Here is a 21,357-nt window from a genome sequence, read left to right as displayed (position 1 = left end):
TGCTTTATTAGGTCAGGAAATTCACCATGGTCCGAATAATTGTTAAATATTAATAAATTTTGAAGCCGCATCAAAATTTAGCTTTCGTGTGTACCTGCCAATTTTTACTTCATAATAAATACATTACTTTCACAGCTTCGTGAAGAAATAAGAATAACGCTAAGGTATTAAATACTCTGGGTGTTGAAAACTACTAGTTTTTAAAATAAATATTTTTCGAAACCGTCATTACATACCAAAAAACTGTTTACGATTGAGCGGAAGCACGTAGAAGCTGCCACTCTGTATACTTATATACTTAAATCGTGTAACGGTCCTAAATCTGATGTTCTAGTGTAACGTTACAAAATCTGACGTTTCGTGTAACGCTAGAAAATCTGAAGTTTAGCTTGAGAGGTTGGTAGCCCACGCAGCGAGCTGCCTGATCGTCAAAAGCTTCACTTCAACTTCACGACTTAAAAAAGAAGACAATATATTTTCTGTAGGCCTATTCTCGTAACAAAACGAGAATAGGATCGAAGCGACCAATGCAAAAGCGTCAATAAGATAAATTTCGTATTTTTGTGACATTTGTGATGAAGTTACGTTCCGATTTAGGGCACGATGCGTATTCTCGTTACAAATTAGAACGTCAATTGTTGGTAGCATGGACTAGTAAAAAAATAAGGACTCCATGTCACCTTACATAAGTGTAGCACCAAAACAAGCCGATTAACTTGTGAATACGCACGCACACACTTACACTACTACAGGCCGATAGGCGGCCATTATGAGAATTGTCATCGTCTGTGACAGATCAGTTTGCGTCTTAATAAAATATTTAAAAAATGCCATCGTGCGTTGTGAAAAAGTGTAAAAACGATACTTTATAAGTATTTGTGGCCATATATGATTATTTAAGGGAGAAAAAAATTGTGTAACAAGTATCCCCCGTAACCGCATACACACTAGCATAACGGTGCTTCACTTACTATCATGGCGCGGAGGATTTTTTTACTCATCCGTGGTTGGTAGATGCTTATTTTGCAAAATTTTGAAGTTTGGTTGAGTTAAAACCTTAAAACATTATCTAATAGAGCATAGATAACCCTTTTAATAGTAGTAGAAATATTTTAGTTTTATTAGAACAATATTGGTAACTTCGAGCAAGCTTGTCGTTCAAATGTCGTTGACACGCATTCTCCTCTAGAGAAAATCCTGGATTGGATCGAAACTTAACTTCAATGATCTTGAAATTACGAGAATAGTGCCACTGATCATTATTCTTCTGTTCAATAACACGATATTTTGATAGGCAAACGTGTTTAACTTAACTATTGTTATGTTAAGGTACTAAAATAAATAAGACATTTAAAAGTACATTGTTTTTATTAATGTGTCTTCATTTACATCCACAATAATATGTTTACGATTTACTTCAATTAGGGGTAACAATCAAAGAGAATTTAAACACTACGTTCAGTAACAATGACCAAAATATGACAGCACGTATCAAAACTTTTGCTACATGCCATCAAGAAGGGGTGCGCGGAGACTACCCCCCTTATTCATAATGGTCCGCTAACTTTAAAAAGTGTTTTTTCTCATTCTGACTTAGGTCAATAGAAGAAGACAGAGTGAGAATTAGCAATGCTTTAAGTTAGCAGACTATTATGAATAAGGGGGTAATTCTATAGTGTTCTAAGCACCATAGTTTCTAATTCGTATTTTCTATACTCTGTAGCTTAGCTCTATAGTCTATGGTGGTATTTATAAAATGTCATTCCATTGCCAAATGTATACTAAAAATTCAAATAGAGTAGGGTTGTAAAACACATTAACAAACTTTTAATAACAGCATTTTTGATTAACAGATTGATATTATTATATAAAATGTTGTTTTAATTACAAAATAAATGTACATATTCATAGGTCTTCCATTTAAGTTTTCCTTTTCATTTCTGTTGTCCAACAAGTTTATTGTGTTGATTTATCATGATAATGATTTTCAAGATTTGTGATTCTAAGGTGATTTAAAAAGTTTTCGTTATTAATTGTATTCAGAATGGGAAGAGTTAATAATTCATTTTTATGGGGCATCTTATTCGCATCAGCTACTTGGAGCATATCATTGTATTTATATTGGCTGCTAAACTTAAGTGGTAAGTAAAATATATTTATATTAAATAGAATATATTGTTGAGTATTTTATGTTTTGAAAATTTTTGAGAAATACTAACTTATATTATTTGAGGTTTACAACCTCATTTAATCTGCTTAAATTACCCTTTAAATTTAGAAAAAAAATAATAATAGCTGTGTCTCTGTTTAAAGTGTATATAGAAATGAGTTGAGATAGTATAAATATATTTAAAATTAAATTAGTGAGTAATTAAGTGTTAACATGCCCTCTACTATAGTGATATTCATATTGTATTTCTATTATTATTTTTAATTAATATCATGACTTCTACTTTAAGTTTAATTATATTATTATAATTTGATAGTGAAAAATCAAATGAAGTTTTAATGATATTAATTATGTAAAGAAGTAGTATTTACTTAATGTTAAATAAATATTTTATGATTTACTAATCAATTACAAATATTATTTCCCATTAGTCATCACTGCCAACCATAATATCTTGCAATATCAGAGGAATTACAAGTTGACTGTGTGGTCAATATTAAATTAGGGCTCTCACACTTTTTAAAGATGTGTCAAATCACTGTGTTAGTAAATTTGTACCAAAGCTATGTAATCAGGGAACAACACTTCCTTTAAAACCATTTAAAAGGCATAAAAGGCATTTATTTACTCAAATTTGATTCCTTTAGAATTCTTTTTGATGTCATTTCTAATGACACTGATGATAAACTCTTATCCATCATGTAACAAAAATATAAAATATTACTTCATTTTTGCCAGGTAAAAGTGTAATAATTAACAAAAACAACAAGATTCCTTACCATCTAGTTAATAGTGAAGAAAAAATCCGTGTTAAAAACAATGAAAAATCTATTGCAGCCTTGGAAAACAAGAATCTTTTGTTAGATGATGCAAAACCAAACTACAGGTTTGCTAACAAAATGTGGAAAAAGCAAAGAGATCATTCGGAATATTTGAAGAAGATGATGCTAAAAGAGAAATTTGCAAGGCAAATTGACCAAATGTCATTAGCTAAACCGGATAAAAGCCTTGGTAAGTATACATTATCTTATTTTTGAAGTATTAACTTTACATAAATTGAGTTATAGTTGAATTGCCTAAACCTCTTTTATTCAGAGAATCAGTTTGGATTCATTCGGAATGCTGAAGATGTTCAAATCAGAGAAAAAGGATATAATCTACATGCTTTTAATACACTTATATCTCAACGAATTGGAAGTCATCGAGCTATACCTGATACACGAAATAAACTGTGAGTATTGGAGAAAATAACTTGAATCACAATAAATTAAAGTTAAAAGAATCCAGGTGGAGATGTTGCTGTGTTCTTTTCCTAGTACACAGTTTTAACATAAACTGCCTTAGAAAGTCATTAGATTTTTCGTTTTTTATGTTGTTGACATGCCCTAAGGCACTTTGTCTCATACTGGTGAAATAAATATCTTTGAATCTATTGTCAATTGGAGGCTGACATAAAAGAAAGTGTATGGATAAGACATAAAATTTGTAATATCAGTACCTACAATTAATCAGTTGGTGTTTTTTCAAGAAAAGCTAGATGCTCAAACATATTATCTACTTACAATAAATTGTAAGCAGTATTATATTCTGTGACCTTTTTGTTCCATATTTCCTTCCCTCTCATATGCCCAGCCCATTTCCATTAATAATATTTTTTTATATATTTATTTATAATGGAGATATTCATTTAAAATGAAAACAATCAATGAAGAATGTTGTCTATGGGCCAGGCCACACAACTGCGTTGCGGCATCGTAACGCAAAAAAACATCCAAGAGCGCTTTTCTTAGATCCGAGCACGGTTTTTGAACGGTGAGTAAAATTTATACGGGTACGATGACATTGCCCACAACATCAACTACCTCTGGATGTGATTTGCGCCACCGAACCCTCCCTCTACTATTTAGATCTTAGTTCTGCGGCGTAGTAGACTTTACAATGCGACGCAGCAACGTAGTGTTGTTGATGGGCCCTTAGTTATTTATTAAACTAATTTCTTAGTTATTTATTAAAATATTAATACTAGATATTGTAAAACTCATTTAAATTGAAAATTGCAGGTGTAAATCAAAAAGATATTCTCAAAAATTACCAACTGTTTCAATAATCATCTGTTTTTATAATGAACATTTTGAAACACTCATGAGATCTGTCCATTCCATATTAGATAACACAGAACAGAGTTACATCAAAGAAATAATATTAGTAGATGATTATAGCGATCTAGAGGAACTCCATTATAGTGTCCATACAGCTGTAAATGATTTAAATAATCAAGGACACAAAGATGACGAGATGTTGGAAACAAATAATATTGATGACAATATAGTGGATTATATATATGATGACAATAATGGTGAGAATGTGATAATGGTAACTGATAAAAGTACTGCAAGACTTTCAAAGCCTAAAATAAACATAAGGCTATTGAAAACAAGTAAAAGAGAGGGACTGATTCGCGCAAGACTTTATGGTGCTGATAATAGTGTTGGAGAGGTAAAAAATATACATAGACTTCTTCTATATTATCTTTTTCATTATAAATTTGTAATCTTATATAATTTTCTCTATTTAAGGTTCTTATTTTCTTGGACTCGCATATTGAGGTAAACATAAATTGGCTACCTCCACTTTTATCTCGACTGGCAGAAGATGTTGATGGTGTAAAAACACGCTATTCTGCTCGAGTGGTGGCACCTATTATTGATGTTATTAATGCTGATACTTTTGAATACACTGGTAGTCCACTGGTCAGAGGTGGTTTCAACTGGGGATTACATTTCAAATGGGATAATTTACCTAAAGGTTCACTAAAGGGTGAGTTAAGTGAGAAATATATATTATGATCTATCAAATTTATCATGTCATAAGAATCAATATTTGTGTTGATATGTAACAAAAATCATGACTCCTTGTGAAAAAAATTTAAATCAAATAACTACTTAACTCTACTGTATTTGACACCCGAGTTTTACTTATTTTTGCAAAGCAAAACAAAAGTATCATATTTTGTTACTGTAATGAGTATGATAGTCCGATAGCTCATATTATAATCAACATGCACAAATACAGATGCCAGTTAATTTTTTTGAACTAGTCAAGCTATTTCGGATTTGAAGTAGAAAGGTAAAACAAAATTTAGATTTAAGAATTATCTTGACATAACGGGAATGATTTCTTCAAATTCTTCACTGATTTGATCACCTATTCATACTAAAATACTACGTGAATGGCCCCTTTTGTGTCACAAATTAAGAAGGTTCATTTTTACGAAGCTATCATCGCCCAGTAGGTACAAGCATTTGACTAATTAAAAGCAGATGAAGAGTTCCAAAAATTGCATTTGGCTTCAAAAATAATTTGATAAATCTATCACAGCGATTCGGTTCTCAATATCACCCCACTTTATTATATATGATATATATCACAAGGATATCATATTACATATCCATAAAATTACACAGCAGAATAAATGTTAATATCACTACATATTATAAAACAAAGTCAACAACTACAGCACCGATTTTCATGCTATTTTCACCAATGGATAGCATGTTTCTCGAGGAAGATTTTAGTATATAATTTGCAAAGTTTTTATATACGAACGTTATTTGTTGCAGTCGTCGGAAAAAAATAATCCATCTGGGAGCTTTCAACGAAAATGTTTCCTAAACCTGAGATATAACAAAATAATGTATACTGGAATTGTGTATCTTATATAGTTCCACAGAAAAGTTCGTGATGGCATATGTTTATATCTAAAGGATAACAACTATATCCATTTTAATATTTTGTAAATATATGAATAATATATAATAACATATAAAATAATATATATAAATATGTCAATGATGTAGGAAGAAACAGAATAGATCAGCCATTTCTCAGCAACCAACCCATAAATTTTTTGTAGTGCCATCGGTCTATCAACACAAAAAATGAAATAACCTCAAGTACAAGTAGAAGGTTGCCGGACAGCTTTAATTCTTAATTATTTAATTTGGTCATGTCTTAAGTGTCCCGAGAAAACTATTCGAGAGCATGCCATTACGTAACGCAATGACTGTAAACAAAGCACAAAACATACTATTTCGGCAGAAATCTACGCCAGATTTGAGTTTGGGAGCATTACTTGCTATAAATTGCTCTTTCTTATTAGTAATTAAAAAATTCGAGTATTTCGAATTATGATAAATAACTGTCCCATATTACATTACCCTTCTGTTGTATTAGATTACAGGAATATGTATATTTTGATTAGTTTAGGATTCATCTAGAAGGTAATTATTGCATTAAGACTCAGAAAATTGCCCAATTATCACCAAGGGGCAATTTGTCATACTGAACAGGCAGAGTAATGTTGCATTTTAGTATAACAGGCAGACATCGATTTAAGTCTAGTTTCATATTGAATAATAGAATAAAATTCTTATTTATTTCAGATGATGCTGATTTTATAAAACCAATCAAATCACCAACAATAGCTGGTGGTCTATTTGCTGTATATCGTGAATATTTTAATAGAATCGGAAAATATGACGCTGGCATGAATTTATGGGGTGGTGAAAATTTGGAAATATCATTTAGGGTATGTTTTGTGTATAAATTTGTCGAACATTTTGTGTATGTACATACATAATATTAATTCACGCCTCTTTCCCGTAGGGGTAGGCAGAGACCACTTCTTTCCACATTCTACGATCCTTACATACTTATTTCGCTTCGTCCACTTTCATTATTCCTTTTACACATGCTCTTTGGTTTAGTTTACTCTTGACCTGGCCTTTTTTCAAGATGTCCCTGACTTGATCTCGAAACCCCCCGAAACCGATAAACTTTCTTCGTCAATCGTTTTTCATTCATTTTCTCGACATGTCCAAACCATCTCAGCATACATTGTCGAACATCTCATTAAGAAACACATTATTCACTTTATAATTGCCGCGAATTAGGTTCATTCATCTTTTTTTCAAGTAATATATTGGTGGATAATTTTTATGGCTTCATACCCAAAAGTTAAATGAACTCTAATTATTACTAAGGCTCCGCTAGCCGTCAGTCAGCAATATTTATATCATAAGCCGCAATAGTTAGAGAGCAGGCAGCATTTATGACAGTGTGAGTTTATTATTTGCCAATTTAACAATAAATAATAAATCTAGCATAATATGGAGATTATAATATTTAATCATTCTGCTATGCAAAAAATATCTCTGTGTGCAAGACTCGCTCTTGTTTATTTTTTAAAAGTTATATGAAAAATGGTTGCAGGTTTGGATGTGTGGAGGAACAGTGGAATTGATTCCTTGCAGTCGAGTAGGTCATGTCTTCAGGAAAAGGAGACCTTATGGCTTAGGTCATAAAGAAGATTATATGTTACACAATTCAATGAGAATGGCAAGAGTATGGATGGATGAATATGTGGTAAGTGTTATTTATTTGCCCACTATGACTATGTTTAATATACGACATACATTTAGTAAAACACCTAAATAATCTACAAATATGTTCCAATGCTGTGACATGCATGCATACAATATTTCATATCAGACTGAATTCGACATATTATCATGGTGCAAAATATAAACTATACTGCCAACAGTGTCACCTATCCGGCACTAACTGAACTATGTTTGTTGTAGAGGTCAGGTTGCCTTTTACGCGGGTGTAAAGTTTCATTTCAATTCGGCCAACGGTTCTCGTGTTTAAGGTGAACATACATACACACATATACGAATGATATAAGTTTTCTTTAGTGTTAATTCCGTCAATATTTGTTTTTAAACAATTCGATACGTGTTTCGCCTCTACCTTAGAGCAGTTCATTATTATAAGTGTGTATAGACCTCCATCAGCACCATATGAGGATTTTTAGGAATACTATAACTAAAGACATCACTGTTGTACCAATTACACAGGGCCGTCTGAATTTATTTAAATCTTACCTATTTAATTAATTGCAAGTAATACCTTTAGAGGAAAATAACCCCAATGTTTTATATAATAATTTTTTTAATTTATTTAATACTGATTTAAAAAAAATATTTACATCGAAGACCATTACAATTAATACTAATACCAAATTTAGTGAATGGGCTACAACTGGAATTCATAAGAGTAGAATGAGGCTCTATAGCCTCTATGATGAAAAAACTTTCAACCATAATCCACTCTTTCTGGAATATGTAAAAAATATTCAAAAACATTTAAACATGTTTGTCAAGCAGCAAAATCTTTATACATAAGAAATAAAATAAGACATTCTAACGATAAAATCAAAACTACTTGGAAAATTATTAATAATGAAACTGGTAAAACAAAAGATCAAAACTCTGAGTTTAATCTAAATATTAATAATGTAATTGTAAAATCAAACTTAGATGTTGCTAGAGCTTTTGAAAATTTCTTTACCAATGTTCCCATATCTACCACTAAACATTTAAACTTATGTTCAACCAGGGCAATATCATTACTTTCTGCAAATGTTACTAAATGTTCAAATAATTTCCAATTTAAGTATGTTAATATCTCGGATATTATAAAGTAATTTAAAGAGATAAATGTTAAAAAGACAGCTGACCTCTGGGGTATATCTGTTAAAGTAATAGGCTCTCTGATTGATATAATAGCGCCTGATCTAGTCCTAATATTTAACAAATGTATAGACTGTGGCACATTTCCAGACCTCATGAAGCATATCAAAATAATACCTTTATTCAAGTCGGGTTGCTCATCAGATCCCTCTAATTATAGGCCTATTTCAATTTTGCCTACCCTGAGTAAAATATTTGAAAAACTAATACTGTGTCAACTACGCGCTCATTTTAACATAAATAAAATTATACATGATAAACAATTTGGATTCACTCGGGGACGTTCAACTGTTGACGCAGGTGTTGCATTAATGGAACATATTTTTAGTGCTTGGGAGGATTCACAAGATTCTTTAGCAATGTTTTGCGACCTTTCCAAAGCGTTTAATTGCGTCCAACATGAAATTCTAATCAGGAAATTGCAACACTATGGCAAAAGAGGAAGTGCATTAAATTTATTAATCTCATATTTGAATAACAGGACACAGTATGTTGAAGTTAATAGTGTAAGGTCTTCAGGCTCCGTGTTAGGAATGGGTGTCCCGCAGGGTTCAATTCTCGGATAATTTCTGTTTTTAGTTTATATCAATGACCTACCCTATCTTATAAAGAACACACATGATATAGTATTGTTTGCGGATGATACATCACTATTATTTAAAGTTAATCGACATGCAACTACTATTGAACATGTAAATAATGCTATTTCTAAGGTAGAACAATGGTTCAAAGTAAACAATCTTCTTTTGAATGGTAAGAAAACGAAATGCTTAAAATTCATATTACCAAATGTAAAAAAACACATTAAATTAAATGGAAAAATGTTGGATCTTGTAAATAAGACAGTGTTCTTGGCTATAACTCTAGATGACAAGCTTCAGTGGGGTGACCATATATCTGCCTTAGCAAACACATTAAGCTCTGCAGCATATGCGGTTAAGAAGATAAGAGAACTGACTGACATAGATACGGCCAGAATAGTATATTTTAGTTACTTCCACAGCATTCTGAGCTATGGTATCCTTTTATGGGGTAATGCTGCTGAGATCGATACGATATTTGTGCTGCAGAAGAGAGCCGTTAGAGCCATTTATAACATGGGATCTAGAATTTCGTTAAAGAATAAGTTTAAAGAAATAGGTATTATGACAGTGGCCTCACAATACATTTACGAGAATTTGATGTTTGTACAAAAGAATAAAAATAAGTTCACAAAACTAAGTGACTTACATAGTATTAATACTAGAAATAGGGGTAGACTTGTCATGCCTGCCACAAGACTCCATAAAGTCAGTAATTCTTTTAGGTGTCAGTGTGTTCGCTTCTATAATAAACTCCCCGAACATATAGCAAATATGTCTATGAATAAATTCAAAGCCTACACAAAAAGTAAATTAAGCAGCAAAGGCTATTACAATATACAAGATTATTTAAATGATAAAGCAGCCTGGAATTGAATTGATCTACTTAAGTGTGATTTGTTTTATGTGATTTTAATTGTTTGATTTTATTTATATTACTAATTTGATTTGTTTGATTTTAATTTTATCTGTTTGATATTATGTATTTATTATTATGAAATTTAGTGTATGACTGAACTTAAGCCATTGTAAATCAATGTTATGAGTTCAATAAACGTTTTGATTTTGATTTTTGTTTTTACACGAGGCATCCTCAGGACGTCTCTTACGGACGGACTTGTCTCACCAAAATCTGGCACGAGGTATCTCGTGCCAGATTTTGACCACGCGTTCACGAGTTTTTCTAGATAATTTGATGTGCTTGGTGGAAAAATCCAGGAAGTTATGATGTTATAGTGCTGTAATTATTCATTCTTCAATTTGAAGCTTAGAATTAATTTGGATCAATTATCCTTATTTAGACCTGTGTATCTCGTATCTGCAGAATTCTGGGGCAGAATCGCAACAAACAGTAAAAATATTTTAATCTCTAAAGAGCTGTGATTTTTTTTATGGAAGAGGAGGAAAAGCGAACGTACGGGTGAACTGATGTTAAGTGATCACCGCCGCCCACTAACGCAACACCAGAGGAAGCACAGGAGCGTTACCGGCCTTTTGGAAAGGTGTGCCTACGCGCTTTATTTGACATGTCATATCGTCCTGGAAACACCACACGAGGAAGCTTATAATATTAATTATAACTTCATAAATTGTACTTACTTAAAACTTCATAACTTACCAAAGTGTACTTTGGGTTTGAATAAATCTAGGCTAGGTGTAAGCACCATTATTATCTACTACAATAGCTACTTTGTATGATCACATTATTATACATACAAATACTAACTGACCCAGCAAACGTTGTATTGCCATATAAAGTAAAAAAAAGAATTTCAATAATTAAATTTTTTTAGGGTTTAAAAAATATATGTCAACCGATTCTCAAACCTGACAAATAAAACGTATGTAAAATTATACTACAATTATTGTATTCGATTGTGATCTAGAATAATATAAATAGCGTGATACAAGCATAGCTGTTCATCGTAGAGTGGTGAAAATTTTAAGTTGTATGTATTTTTCAATGGTGAACCATAATAAAATAAAAATAAAAAATTGTCTAAAACATAAAAAAATACATACTTAGCCTTACTTGGCCGATTCTCAGACCTACTCGATATGCACACAAAATTTCATACAAATCATTATGGTGCAAAACATAAACTATATTGCCAACAGTGTCACCTATCCGGCACTAACTATGTTCGTTGGAGAGATCAGGTTGCCTTTTAGGCGGGTGCAAAGTTTCATTTCGGTTCAGCCGTTACGGAGGAGTTTGGTAACAAACACCGGGACACGAGAATTTTATATATTAGATAAAACTATAGTGATCAGCAGTGTAGACAAGTAACAAGTCTGCTACAGAATATTATTAAAATCTATAAACAATTGAACTCTACTTAACCATAGGTTACATATATCTTTAACATTATGTTTTCGTTTAATTTTTGGTGTCGTAACATCTAAATTCTTAGGATGACAGACACTTATCACCTTGTCATTGTTATAGGCAGATAAGGCCAGGTGATGAACAACTTTGCTTCTATAAACATACTAAGGAGTTCTTCTTTGCTTCCAGAATAAAGTAATTGAGCAGAATCCATCTGCAGCTCACATTTCAATAGGAGATATATCTGACCGGCAACAGCTAAGAAAAGATTTGGGATGTAAATCATTTAAATGGTACCTTGAGAATGTCTACCCTGAATTGGAAAATGGAGACGAAACTGTTGCCAAGAAGAGAATTGCAGCTCTTAACGACCCTGACAAGAATAAATTCCAACCATGGCATTCACGGTAGGGTTTTTAATTTAGTGAATATAAATTAAGTTGTTTTTTCAATTAAATATTTTTTTGTGTTAATCTAGTTACATCAGTATTAAGAAAACATTTTCTACCAAATAAGTATAAAATATTATTTTTTTAATATTTAAAAATTACTTGGTTTCTCTTTTATCTTTACATACTACAAAATTATTGTGTATCTATCATTGTCATACAATAATCAACTAGACTCACATTCACGCTCAAAAATTTACCGAAGCAAAACTATGCCTACGCGTCTATCAGGCAGAGTTTTTGTTGATAGACTTTGAACATTACTGCCACTATATTAGGTGTTAATTTGAATGAAATTTTTGATGTTATCTGTACACGTCTTTTAATTTTATCTGTATATGTTAATGTCAACGCCGCTTGGACATTTTTGACGACTTTTTACTTGGAAGTCTGTATACTTTGGTCCGTTATTTTGTTTAACAAAAGGACTGGACGTCATCCAGTGGTTGGTAGAATTAATATTTTGAAGCAAAATGAAATTAGTAATTTTATTTACCTCTAGGTGGCATTGTTTACCGTTATGGACGTCATCTACCGTATGATTGAGTTAACATTGTGAAAGAAACTTATTAGTAAATAAATCTACCACTGGGTGACACTGTTTATAAAGGAGAATGACCAGCACTGTATGGAGCTTGGGCCACTTGCAACCCAACCCAACCTAACCAAGCTCCCCCCAATATTTCAATTTCAATTTCAATAAAATGTTGCTTAAAAATATTTAAAAAAAGCTAGTATTAAGACCATATACTTTTTCTTTGTAAGGTTGCTGTTATAAAATTAAAAGTGTGTGTGTACTTATGTATGCACGCAAGAGGTTATACTTCTTGGGCCTAACAAAGCAAAAATCCTTAAAATTATTTATTCCTCGTGCTATTCTACGTTCGTAGAAAGAACAATATTGTAAATATCTTGCAACGATGGCTTTGACAGTTAATTATTAAATAACGATTAATGCTGTACGGTCTTGAACCCTTTACCTATCCTAATAATGGACGACGAAACCAAAAAAATAACGTATTTCGCAAATGTCGGAAAATTTTAGAAACCAACTGTTACTGTTAAAATTTCACTCTCATAATCTTTCCACAACGCGCCTAAAGAAGTATAAATTCAAAAAACTTTGATATTTAATTTAACAATTACGCAGGTATTTAAAATTATTGACGTAACATTTTTTAGACTACTTAATTTAATAATGGGCATCGAAGTTTGGTTTTGTTTAGTGACCGCAAAAATAACCACACTACATACAAAAACAGGACATGTATTTACTTCAATTTTCTAATATATTTCAAAAAATCTTAACTCTTTTTTCATATAACAACCCCTCCGCAACGCTTCTTAAATTCTCTTTTCAAAATTTTAATTTCAAACAAAAAATTTAATTAATATGTAACATCTTATATATAGGCATATATATATTGCACATTTCCCTAAATTCGGGAAATTTTATAACGATGTAAACTGACAGCAACAAACGATTTTTACGATGGTAACACTAATGATTAATTAACACTAATGATTGATTGGTATGTTCCGATATGCACTGCGACCACTGTACAGTGTGACGTCAATTTAGTATACTGTGAAGCCGTTCCTTTTTAGCCAGTTATACTGGTTACTATTTAAAAGGGAACGAAATCCCGTATACTGTCAGCCGCATTTTTTGACGCAGTATTCAAATAAGTGTATTAAAGTTTTCTAGTTCATTAAAAAAAACTGTTGTTGTAGTACTGTCAAATTAAAAATATTTGGGTTTTTAAGTAAGTTTTGCTTTGGGGGCCCGGTGACTTGTAGCACAGGTATTTTGTTACCTATTTGAAGCGCCGGTCTCTCACAATTATAACAATGTATCAATATAGATTTTAATAAACTGTGTATTGTAATTTTTTATTGTGAGGCAAAATAAATATATTTTGATTTTTTTTTGTTTTTGATGTGATTTCGATATGTTAAGTTTGGTTGTGCTATGGTGTGAGGGAGTGATTATATACTTTCACAAATCAAAAATGTTAGTCGTTAGGCGCCGTCCTGTTTTTAATATACGTTTTTGTACCACACCGCCACACATCCCATTGCGAATTATCACGTGAAATACCTTGTTAATCGCAATATTTCAATATATTTTTTTTTCAGAAAACGTAACTACACGGACTCTTTTCAAATACGCCTTCAAAACTCAAGTCTGTGCATCCAAAGTGCTAAGGATATAAAAACAAAAGGCAGTGGTTTAGTTCTCGCTAACTGCATTAGGACCTTAAATCAGGTATATTATTTACTGAAGCTTAATTTATGTATTACCATGTTTGTCGGTTTTTATTTTTCAAGGTGAAAATCCATCACACTACTTGAATCAACTTCAGTATTCAGATATATTTTTTATTAGTCCTTAAGTATTGTCGTTTACTGTATAGAATGTAAATGAATATTATAAACTGCTTGTAATTATACAAATAAATTTTTAACCCGCGCCTCTCGGGGTCCGAGCGCTCTTACCGACTGAGCCAACCGTCCGAGTGACGCATCGAACGTAAATCTTGTTCAACTCTCAGGTTGTGGCTCCATCTAAAGGATTTACTTTACAGTTGATAACCTGCTCAACCCCAGTAAAATCCTCTTTCAAAACTAAACAATTATTTATTTTGGTTATAAATTAAATGTGTATAATTAATCTCAGAAGTGAGGGATGTCACTTTAAATTTTTTTTTAAACTGCTTTTAAACCAAATTTCATCAAAATCTTTTCAACGGTTGACAACCGTCTACGGTCGTATGTGACTAAGTAAAAATATACTTTGATTTATAATCCTATCTTAGTTATGATATAAAAAAAGCAAAGGAACCCAAGTAGTTTATAGAAGTTATTTAACTATGAAAATAAAATATGGAAGTCATTTAATTCGGGCATAAATAATAATATTTTGATGATTTTTTTCTCATAAACATTTTTATAATCGTGTGTATTAATAACAGATTTAAATATTCTTCTTTTATTTAATTTTTTCTTCTTTTAATAAATAAAATAATTATTTTAACTTTAAAATCAAAATTACTCGTTTCAGATGTGGTTTGAGACAAATCGTAGCGAACTAGTGCTCGGAAGAACCTTATGTTTGGATGCAGTCAACAGTATTTCACCAATGTTAGGCAAGTGTCACGAGTTAGGAAGCACCCAGGAATGGAAGCATAAAGGATCGGTAAGTTGTATTTCCTTAAGAAAGTTTAATATAAACTGATTGCATAAACATTGTTAAATAAAAGTATGTGATATCAGCTTTAGATCTATGCATAAGAAGTAGAAGTCAAAGTCAAAAAAAACTTTATTCACTGTAAAACTTTATAAGCAACTTGCTGACCCGACAGACGTTGTTCTGTATATAATAAATAAAATAATGTTTTTATATGAATTTGTCAATATTATATCATAACATCAAAAATTACTTCGTAAAATATGCACTGTCGTAATGAAATTGTTTCACAGCAGAACTGTAAAACCGTGCGTCAATAAATTCTCTCATAGAAATTATTTATGGACACATCAAAGGAAAAACAAATTTATTTATTTTGTTTAATTTAACAGCATTTTCCTATTTATTGACCTTTTAAACCTTCTCTGGACTTTCACAAATAATTCAAGACCTAAATTTGCCAAATCGGTCCAGCCGTTCTCGAGTTTTAGCGAGACTAACGAAAGCAATTCATTTTTATATATTATATAGATTTAGTGCAAGTCAGGCTGAAGTACAAAAGGTACAATAGCATTCAAATGATTGTAATAATATTCATTAACAAAATTTTGAACATTAATCTATCTACTATGAACTATCTATGAACAACTATCTTTATCATTCAAATAATCTTTCACATTATAATAGGCCTTAGATGTTAATTTATTTTGTATGAAACATTTAAATTTTGAATAGTTAATATTTTAATATGATTTGGGAGTTTATTATTTAGTTTTAGTTTATTATTGAAGAAATAAAATGTACCATATTTATTTTCTGACACTACCTTTATAACCCTGCTACTACCCTGCTCCTTTAATAGACAGTCGGTCATGTAATCAAACATGAAACACTCATATTACAAATGTGAAAGTTTATATGTTTGGATGTTTTTTACTCTAACAAGCCAAAACGGTTCAATGAATCTCAATAAAATTAGACACTCAAATAGATTTTAATTACTAATTATTAACACATAGGAGATGAAAAATATTTCATTTCATTATGTAATGAAATGCAGTGTTATTTTATAATCTTATCTATCTATATATATAAAAGAGAATGTATGTTTGTATGTTCCCTAATAACTCCTTAACTATTCGACCGATCTCAATGAAATCTTTTGTAATAGATTCGTTGAAGCTCAAGGAAGGTTTACATATATAATTTATATGGCAACACAACGTTTGCCAGGTCAGCTAGTACTTAATATTTTTTAATTGACATAATATCTATTACTTACTGACTTATCAACTATATATATATATAATTAATTACCTATATAGGTATGGTTATTTCAATATATATATCATTAAAATTTCTTTTTTCTTTCATTAAAGTTTTTTAACAATCTTTTAAATTTCAATCTTTTAAAAAAAAAGAGTTACTAACTCGACTTTATTTTTATACACAGGCTGGAAGTCCAATATATAATACTGCAGCCGGAATGTGTCTTGGAGTGGAACGCAAATATCGCAATGAGCCCGTCATCATGGTGATTTGTAACAATGATGAGAAAAATCAATGGGATTTCGTTAGATCCTAAATATATGTAGATTTAGATATAATTTGAATGTTAATTTTTTAAGATATGTTGATTAGTTGAATATTAGGATTTCTATGACTAATAACTGTTTAAAACCTTTTTCAATTTAATTCCTATCTATTTTATTATATATCGATAAATGTAGGTTTGCACTTTATTAAATAAAAAAATACATGTCATAGAAGCATTATGTCCATAGTCCTTAGTCCATAGCCCATGTCAAGAATTGTTATAGGCTTTTTTTCAGTGTCAATATTAGTCATTAGTAGATCTATAGTTTAGATCGGTCATAATTATATACATATATATAGACGACTTTTATAGCCGAGTGGTTAGCGATCCTTACTACTAAGCTAGAGGTCCCGGGTTCGAATCCCGGTAGGTGCAAGCATTTATATGATGAATATGGATGTTTGTTTCCGAGTCAATGGATGTTTATATGTATGTTTAAGTAAGTACATTGTATTAAATATATCGTTGTCTTGAAACCCATAACACAGGCTGTATGCCTAATTTGGGGCAAGATAATTTGTGTAAAAATATGTCAATATTATTATATAAATGATATAAATAATTGATTAGGATTGATCGTAAATACGTTTTAATTAATCACCGCCGCTTGGCAGGCTTAAATATATCTGTTCCTTATGGAATTAGATAACATTTGATAATACTCATAACTGAATGATAATTTATTTTTTATGTCACCGATAAATACAGGCTGACTAATAATATCCTCGTAGTTATTGTAAAATACAAAAGTTATAAGTGTTATAAGAAAATCAAGCACCACCTTTATAGATGAAATTGCTGAGTGAAAATGAGATAGTGTTGCAAAATAACTATTTATACACTTCATATCATTCATAATTTACACGTGATATGATGGAGATTATTAATTAGAATATTTAGCATAATATCATATTTTTATAATAGATAAATGGAATAAGTTTTGATGTGACATTCTTATAACTTAAATGTAATCAATATATTTTTATTGTTTTATTCAAAGCTAGAACTGTATTAACTTTTGTAATGCGCGCCGAGTTTTTTGCGCCCATTCTTCTCAAGTTTGTGGCATTTTTCTTTACAATGTTTGTGGATTTTTGAGTTTCATTTATGTATCGGTACGTGATTTTCATCTTTTCGCGATCTCTGAATTAGAAAATCAAATGTAAATTAATAGCTTCTTTACTATAAGTATAGTTGGTACCATTCCAATTTTATTAATTTTATTTTTTTTTATCTAAACGTTCTAGTAGAAAGTGTTTAGACCAAGAATCTCAAGAAAATAAATTTAGTGACTGAGAATCTGCTTTATCGCGGATCTCAAATGAGAAATTATTGAGTGATGATTGATGGTGAGCGACTGTTCAACATTCCGAACTCTACAATGCCCAGAGGTTAAACTAACAAAAATGTACAAGAAAATATGCCCTAAAGATCATAAACCATTCTAGGGAAATACACAGAGCCGGCTCCCCGTGGACAAGCGACTTAATTCAATGGTGTCTACCATTTCAATTTACGTGATATTGCAAAATATGCCATCATAAACTTTAAACTGTTGTCCTTATGTTTAGATAATTCCTATAAGTAAGTTTATTATTATCAGATCCTCATAACTTATATTTTTTTTTATAAGTAATTGATCTGTGGTATGATTATAATATGGTATATAATTTAATAAGATAATTATTGGATCGTGTCTCATCAAAAGGTTCCTTCGTTCCAGTCTTAATTTAAGAAGACGTTTGTTAAATAATATAGTCAGAATCCTTAGTAATATCTAAATAGCCCGCGAGTATTACTTCGATAGTCTTCTGTTATGTAGAACTAGTTTTTAACCGACTTCAAAAAGGAGGAGGTTCTCAATTGGATCGGTATTTTTTTATGTAGGTACACCGATTACTCTGAGATTTATGATTCGATTTACGTAATTCTTTTTTAGTTCGATGCGAAATAGATGCCATTTGGTCCCATAACAATTTACATAGCTTGGCCCAGTTGTTTTCATTTTATGACCATTATTATGAAAATTTTTGTGTACGTGGATGATATAATTGTTTTTTGTATACAACTTTTTTTAGGAGTTTTCATTCACGTTGATTATATATTATAATTATATTAACTGACACTATAAAGTAAAAAATAAAAAACTACGTTTAAAAAAACCGACTTCAAAAAGTAGAAAGTATCAAATAACTAAAAATTCAATTTAATACACCTCTTATGCAAATCTTTACCTTTAATATTAATAAAATACTATTATTTGTATGTGCTACATATCGATAGCTTTGAAGTCAGTGCCAAGCCATATGTAAAAGTAGGTACCAACACTCACCACTCGTGACTTTGAGCGGAATAGCTTCGTCTAGAACAAAACAACCCAAGCGAACAGACACGCGTGGCCAGACAACCTTAATAATTACAGTGAGTAAGCTGTTTATAATATTAAGTGTTATTTTGTTTTGGGCTTGGCACTGACTTAATTATTATTAATTTTATTAATATTAAAGGTAAAGGTGTGTTAAATAAAATTTTTAGTTATTTGATTCTTTTCCGTTTTTGAAGTCCGTTGTTTTAAACGTAGTTTTTTTATAAAATTCTATTATATATAAAATTCTCGTGTCATGGTGATAAACTTTGAACTCCTCCGAAACGGCTTGACCGATTCTCATGAAATTTTGAGGGCATATTGGGTAGGTCTGAGAATCGGGTAACATCTATTTTTCATCCCCCTAAATGTTAAGGGTGTTTTTTTATTTTAATTTTTTTGACCTTTTTTTTAATTTGTTTGATTGTGAGTCAGCATAAAAAAATACATACAACTTCAAATTTTCACCCATCTACGATCAACAGTTACTTTTGTATCGCGATTTTAATATCGGCAATACAACGTTTGCTGGGTCAGCTAGTAATATTATATAATCAGCCTGATTGAAAACTGGGGCCGCACCAGCGTCTCTAACGTCATGAAGCGACGTGAACACACGTACACGATACATGCAGATGTGATCGGCTATCAACCCGAACATTCGCGATGCGTGTGCGTTTTGCTTGGGGGTCGGTACATCACAGGGTTTTAGCGCACTAACATATCGCTCTGCGTGGTGTTCATTGTTTTTGGTTCTTCGGCACTCATTACTTGGGACGATAGGGGCAGATGCGGTCGAAACATTAGTGTTATGAATTACGATTTCATCAAATACCTTCCATTAATGATTCCTATCTTCGAACAATGTTTAATATGTTTCCAAACAATTTATTTGGTATCATTCTAAAGTGAAAGTTTAATTAGTTTTAGAAGTTTAATCTTATTCGGCACTATAATTTTTATTTTGTATTGATATATTTAAATTCCCCGTTTTGTATGATGTAAGTCCAACATTGTGTTTGTATAAGTTAAATATATCAAATGTATAAATTCGTGTAATAATTCCATCAATCCTATAGTTAACTAATTGTATGTTGATTGTTTAGTGTCATAATGTGTAGATTAATGGAATAAGTGTTGCAACTTATAAATAAGTATTTTATATGATATAAACTACCATTTTGTTTCAAATAATAAGTCTATATATTTATAAAAATATATTCAACATTAAAAGTTTAAAGGTTGTATTTTTTTCACATGTGTACGATGATATAGCTATCATCAACACCTGGTCTCCTCGTGAGGTGAACATGAAGGTACTCAGTAAGCAGAGCTCACTGATTGGCCCTATGATAATAGCGGATTTATATGGCGAGGAATCATAAATCGTATGGGCAGAGGCGGCCCTACCTATTGCGGGGCTCCGGGCGGCATGTTTTTGCGAGGCCCTTTGTCGTTCGTGAAAAGTATGTGAGTGCCAAGTGAGTATTGCGAAAGTAGGTCTGGTTTTGGGTTTAGGTATTTGTCGTGTTTGAGGAGAAATGTAATAAAAAAGTTTACCAATAAATAAATTTTAAGTATTTAAAATATTTAACATTGAAAGATTTACAAAGTAACAAATACAGAGATGATTTTAAAATTCATGTTTGCGGATATTGTTAAGACTAAAATCTTTAATTAAAACACAATAATCTAACGAATGAGCTACGTCATTTTCGTTTGAAAGATTGGCAAGTGCTGACAGCAGATCTTATGTCATCGAATTCCTAAAATATGTCTTAATAATTTTACGCCCTTAAATTACTCCTTTCAGTAGCCACAACTGTAACAGGTGTAGTTATGTAGTATAGTGTAGTAGTAAAATTCTCAGGACTATTTCGAAGGTTAACTTCAGTATTTTTTTTTTCTATGATGTATTTCAGAGCCGAGGTAATGTTGTCGTTTCCTTCATAAATAGAAGAATCCGTGTTCTCCTAATGTCATAGATTTTATTCAAGTCGCTGCATTGCTTCAAAAGTTCACTATAACTAATTTCTTTTTATCGTTTTATATTAAGCACTTCAAACCTAGGATGGCAGTTTAT

At 31.2% G+C, this 21,357-nt stretch overlaps 1 protein-coding gene across 2 annotated transcripts; it reads left to right on the top strand.

The window, feature by feature from the left end:
- The first annotated feature begins 1,811 nt into the window (after window positions 1-1,811).
- On the top strand, window positions 1,812-20,514 carry LOC126979042 (polypeptide N-acetylgalactosaminyltransferase 35A). 2 transcript variants are annotated; one of them, XM_050828219.1, is made up of 11 exons: window positions 1,812-2,141; window positions 2,909-3,181; window positions 3,266-3,401; window positions 4,231-4,666; window positions 4,747-4,987; window positions 6,613-6,758; window positions 7,442-7,594; window positions 11,863-12,080; window positions 14,262-14,391; window positions 15,187-15,321; window positions 16,766-20,514. In XM_050828219.1, the coding sequence occupies exons 1-11, from the start codon at window positions 2,045-2,047 to the stop codon at window positions 16,895-16,897; spliced, it is 2,097 nt and encodes a 698-aa protein (XP_050684176.1). In that variant the 5' UTR covers window positions 1,812-2,044; the 3' UTR covers window positions 16,898-20,514. The 2 variants fall into 2 exon arrangements, with proteins under 2 accessions (XP_050684176.1, XP_050684177.1); XM_050828220.1 differs by having other exon boundaries at window positions 1,813-2,141; window positions 3,008-3,181.
- Window positions 20,515-21,357: the final 843 nt, after the last annotated feature.

This window comes from Leptidea sinapis, chromosome Z, assembly GCF_905404315.1.
Source record: "Leptidea sinapis chromosome Z, ilLepSina1.1, whole genome shotgun sequence".
Taxonomy (NCBI): Eukaryota; Metazoa; Arthropoda; class Insecta; order Lepidoptera; family Pieridae; genus Leptidea; species Leptidea sinapis.
Note: the sequence above shows the minus strand (reverse complement) of the source record. Positions and strands in the feature narration are given on the sequence as shown.

Excerpts from the sequence above, each read along its gene's own strand:
- LOC126979042 (XM_050828219.1), top strand. The coding sequence starts at position 2,045 with ATGGGAAGAGTTAATAATTCATTTTTATGGGGCATCTTATTCGCATCA. Across the intron at positions 4,988-6,612 it reads ACCTAAAGGTTCACTAAAGG|ATGATGCTGATTTTATAAAA; the intron begins GTGAGTTAAGTG and ends TATTTATTTCAG. Across the intron at positions 15,322-16,765 it reads AATGGAAGCATAAAGGATCG|GCTGGAAGTCCAATATATAA; the intron begins GTAAGTTGTATT and ends TTTTATACACAG.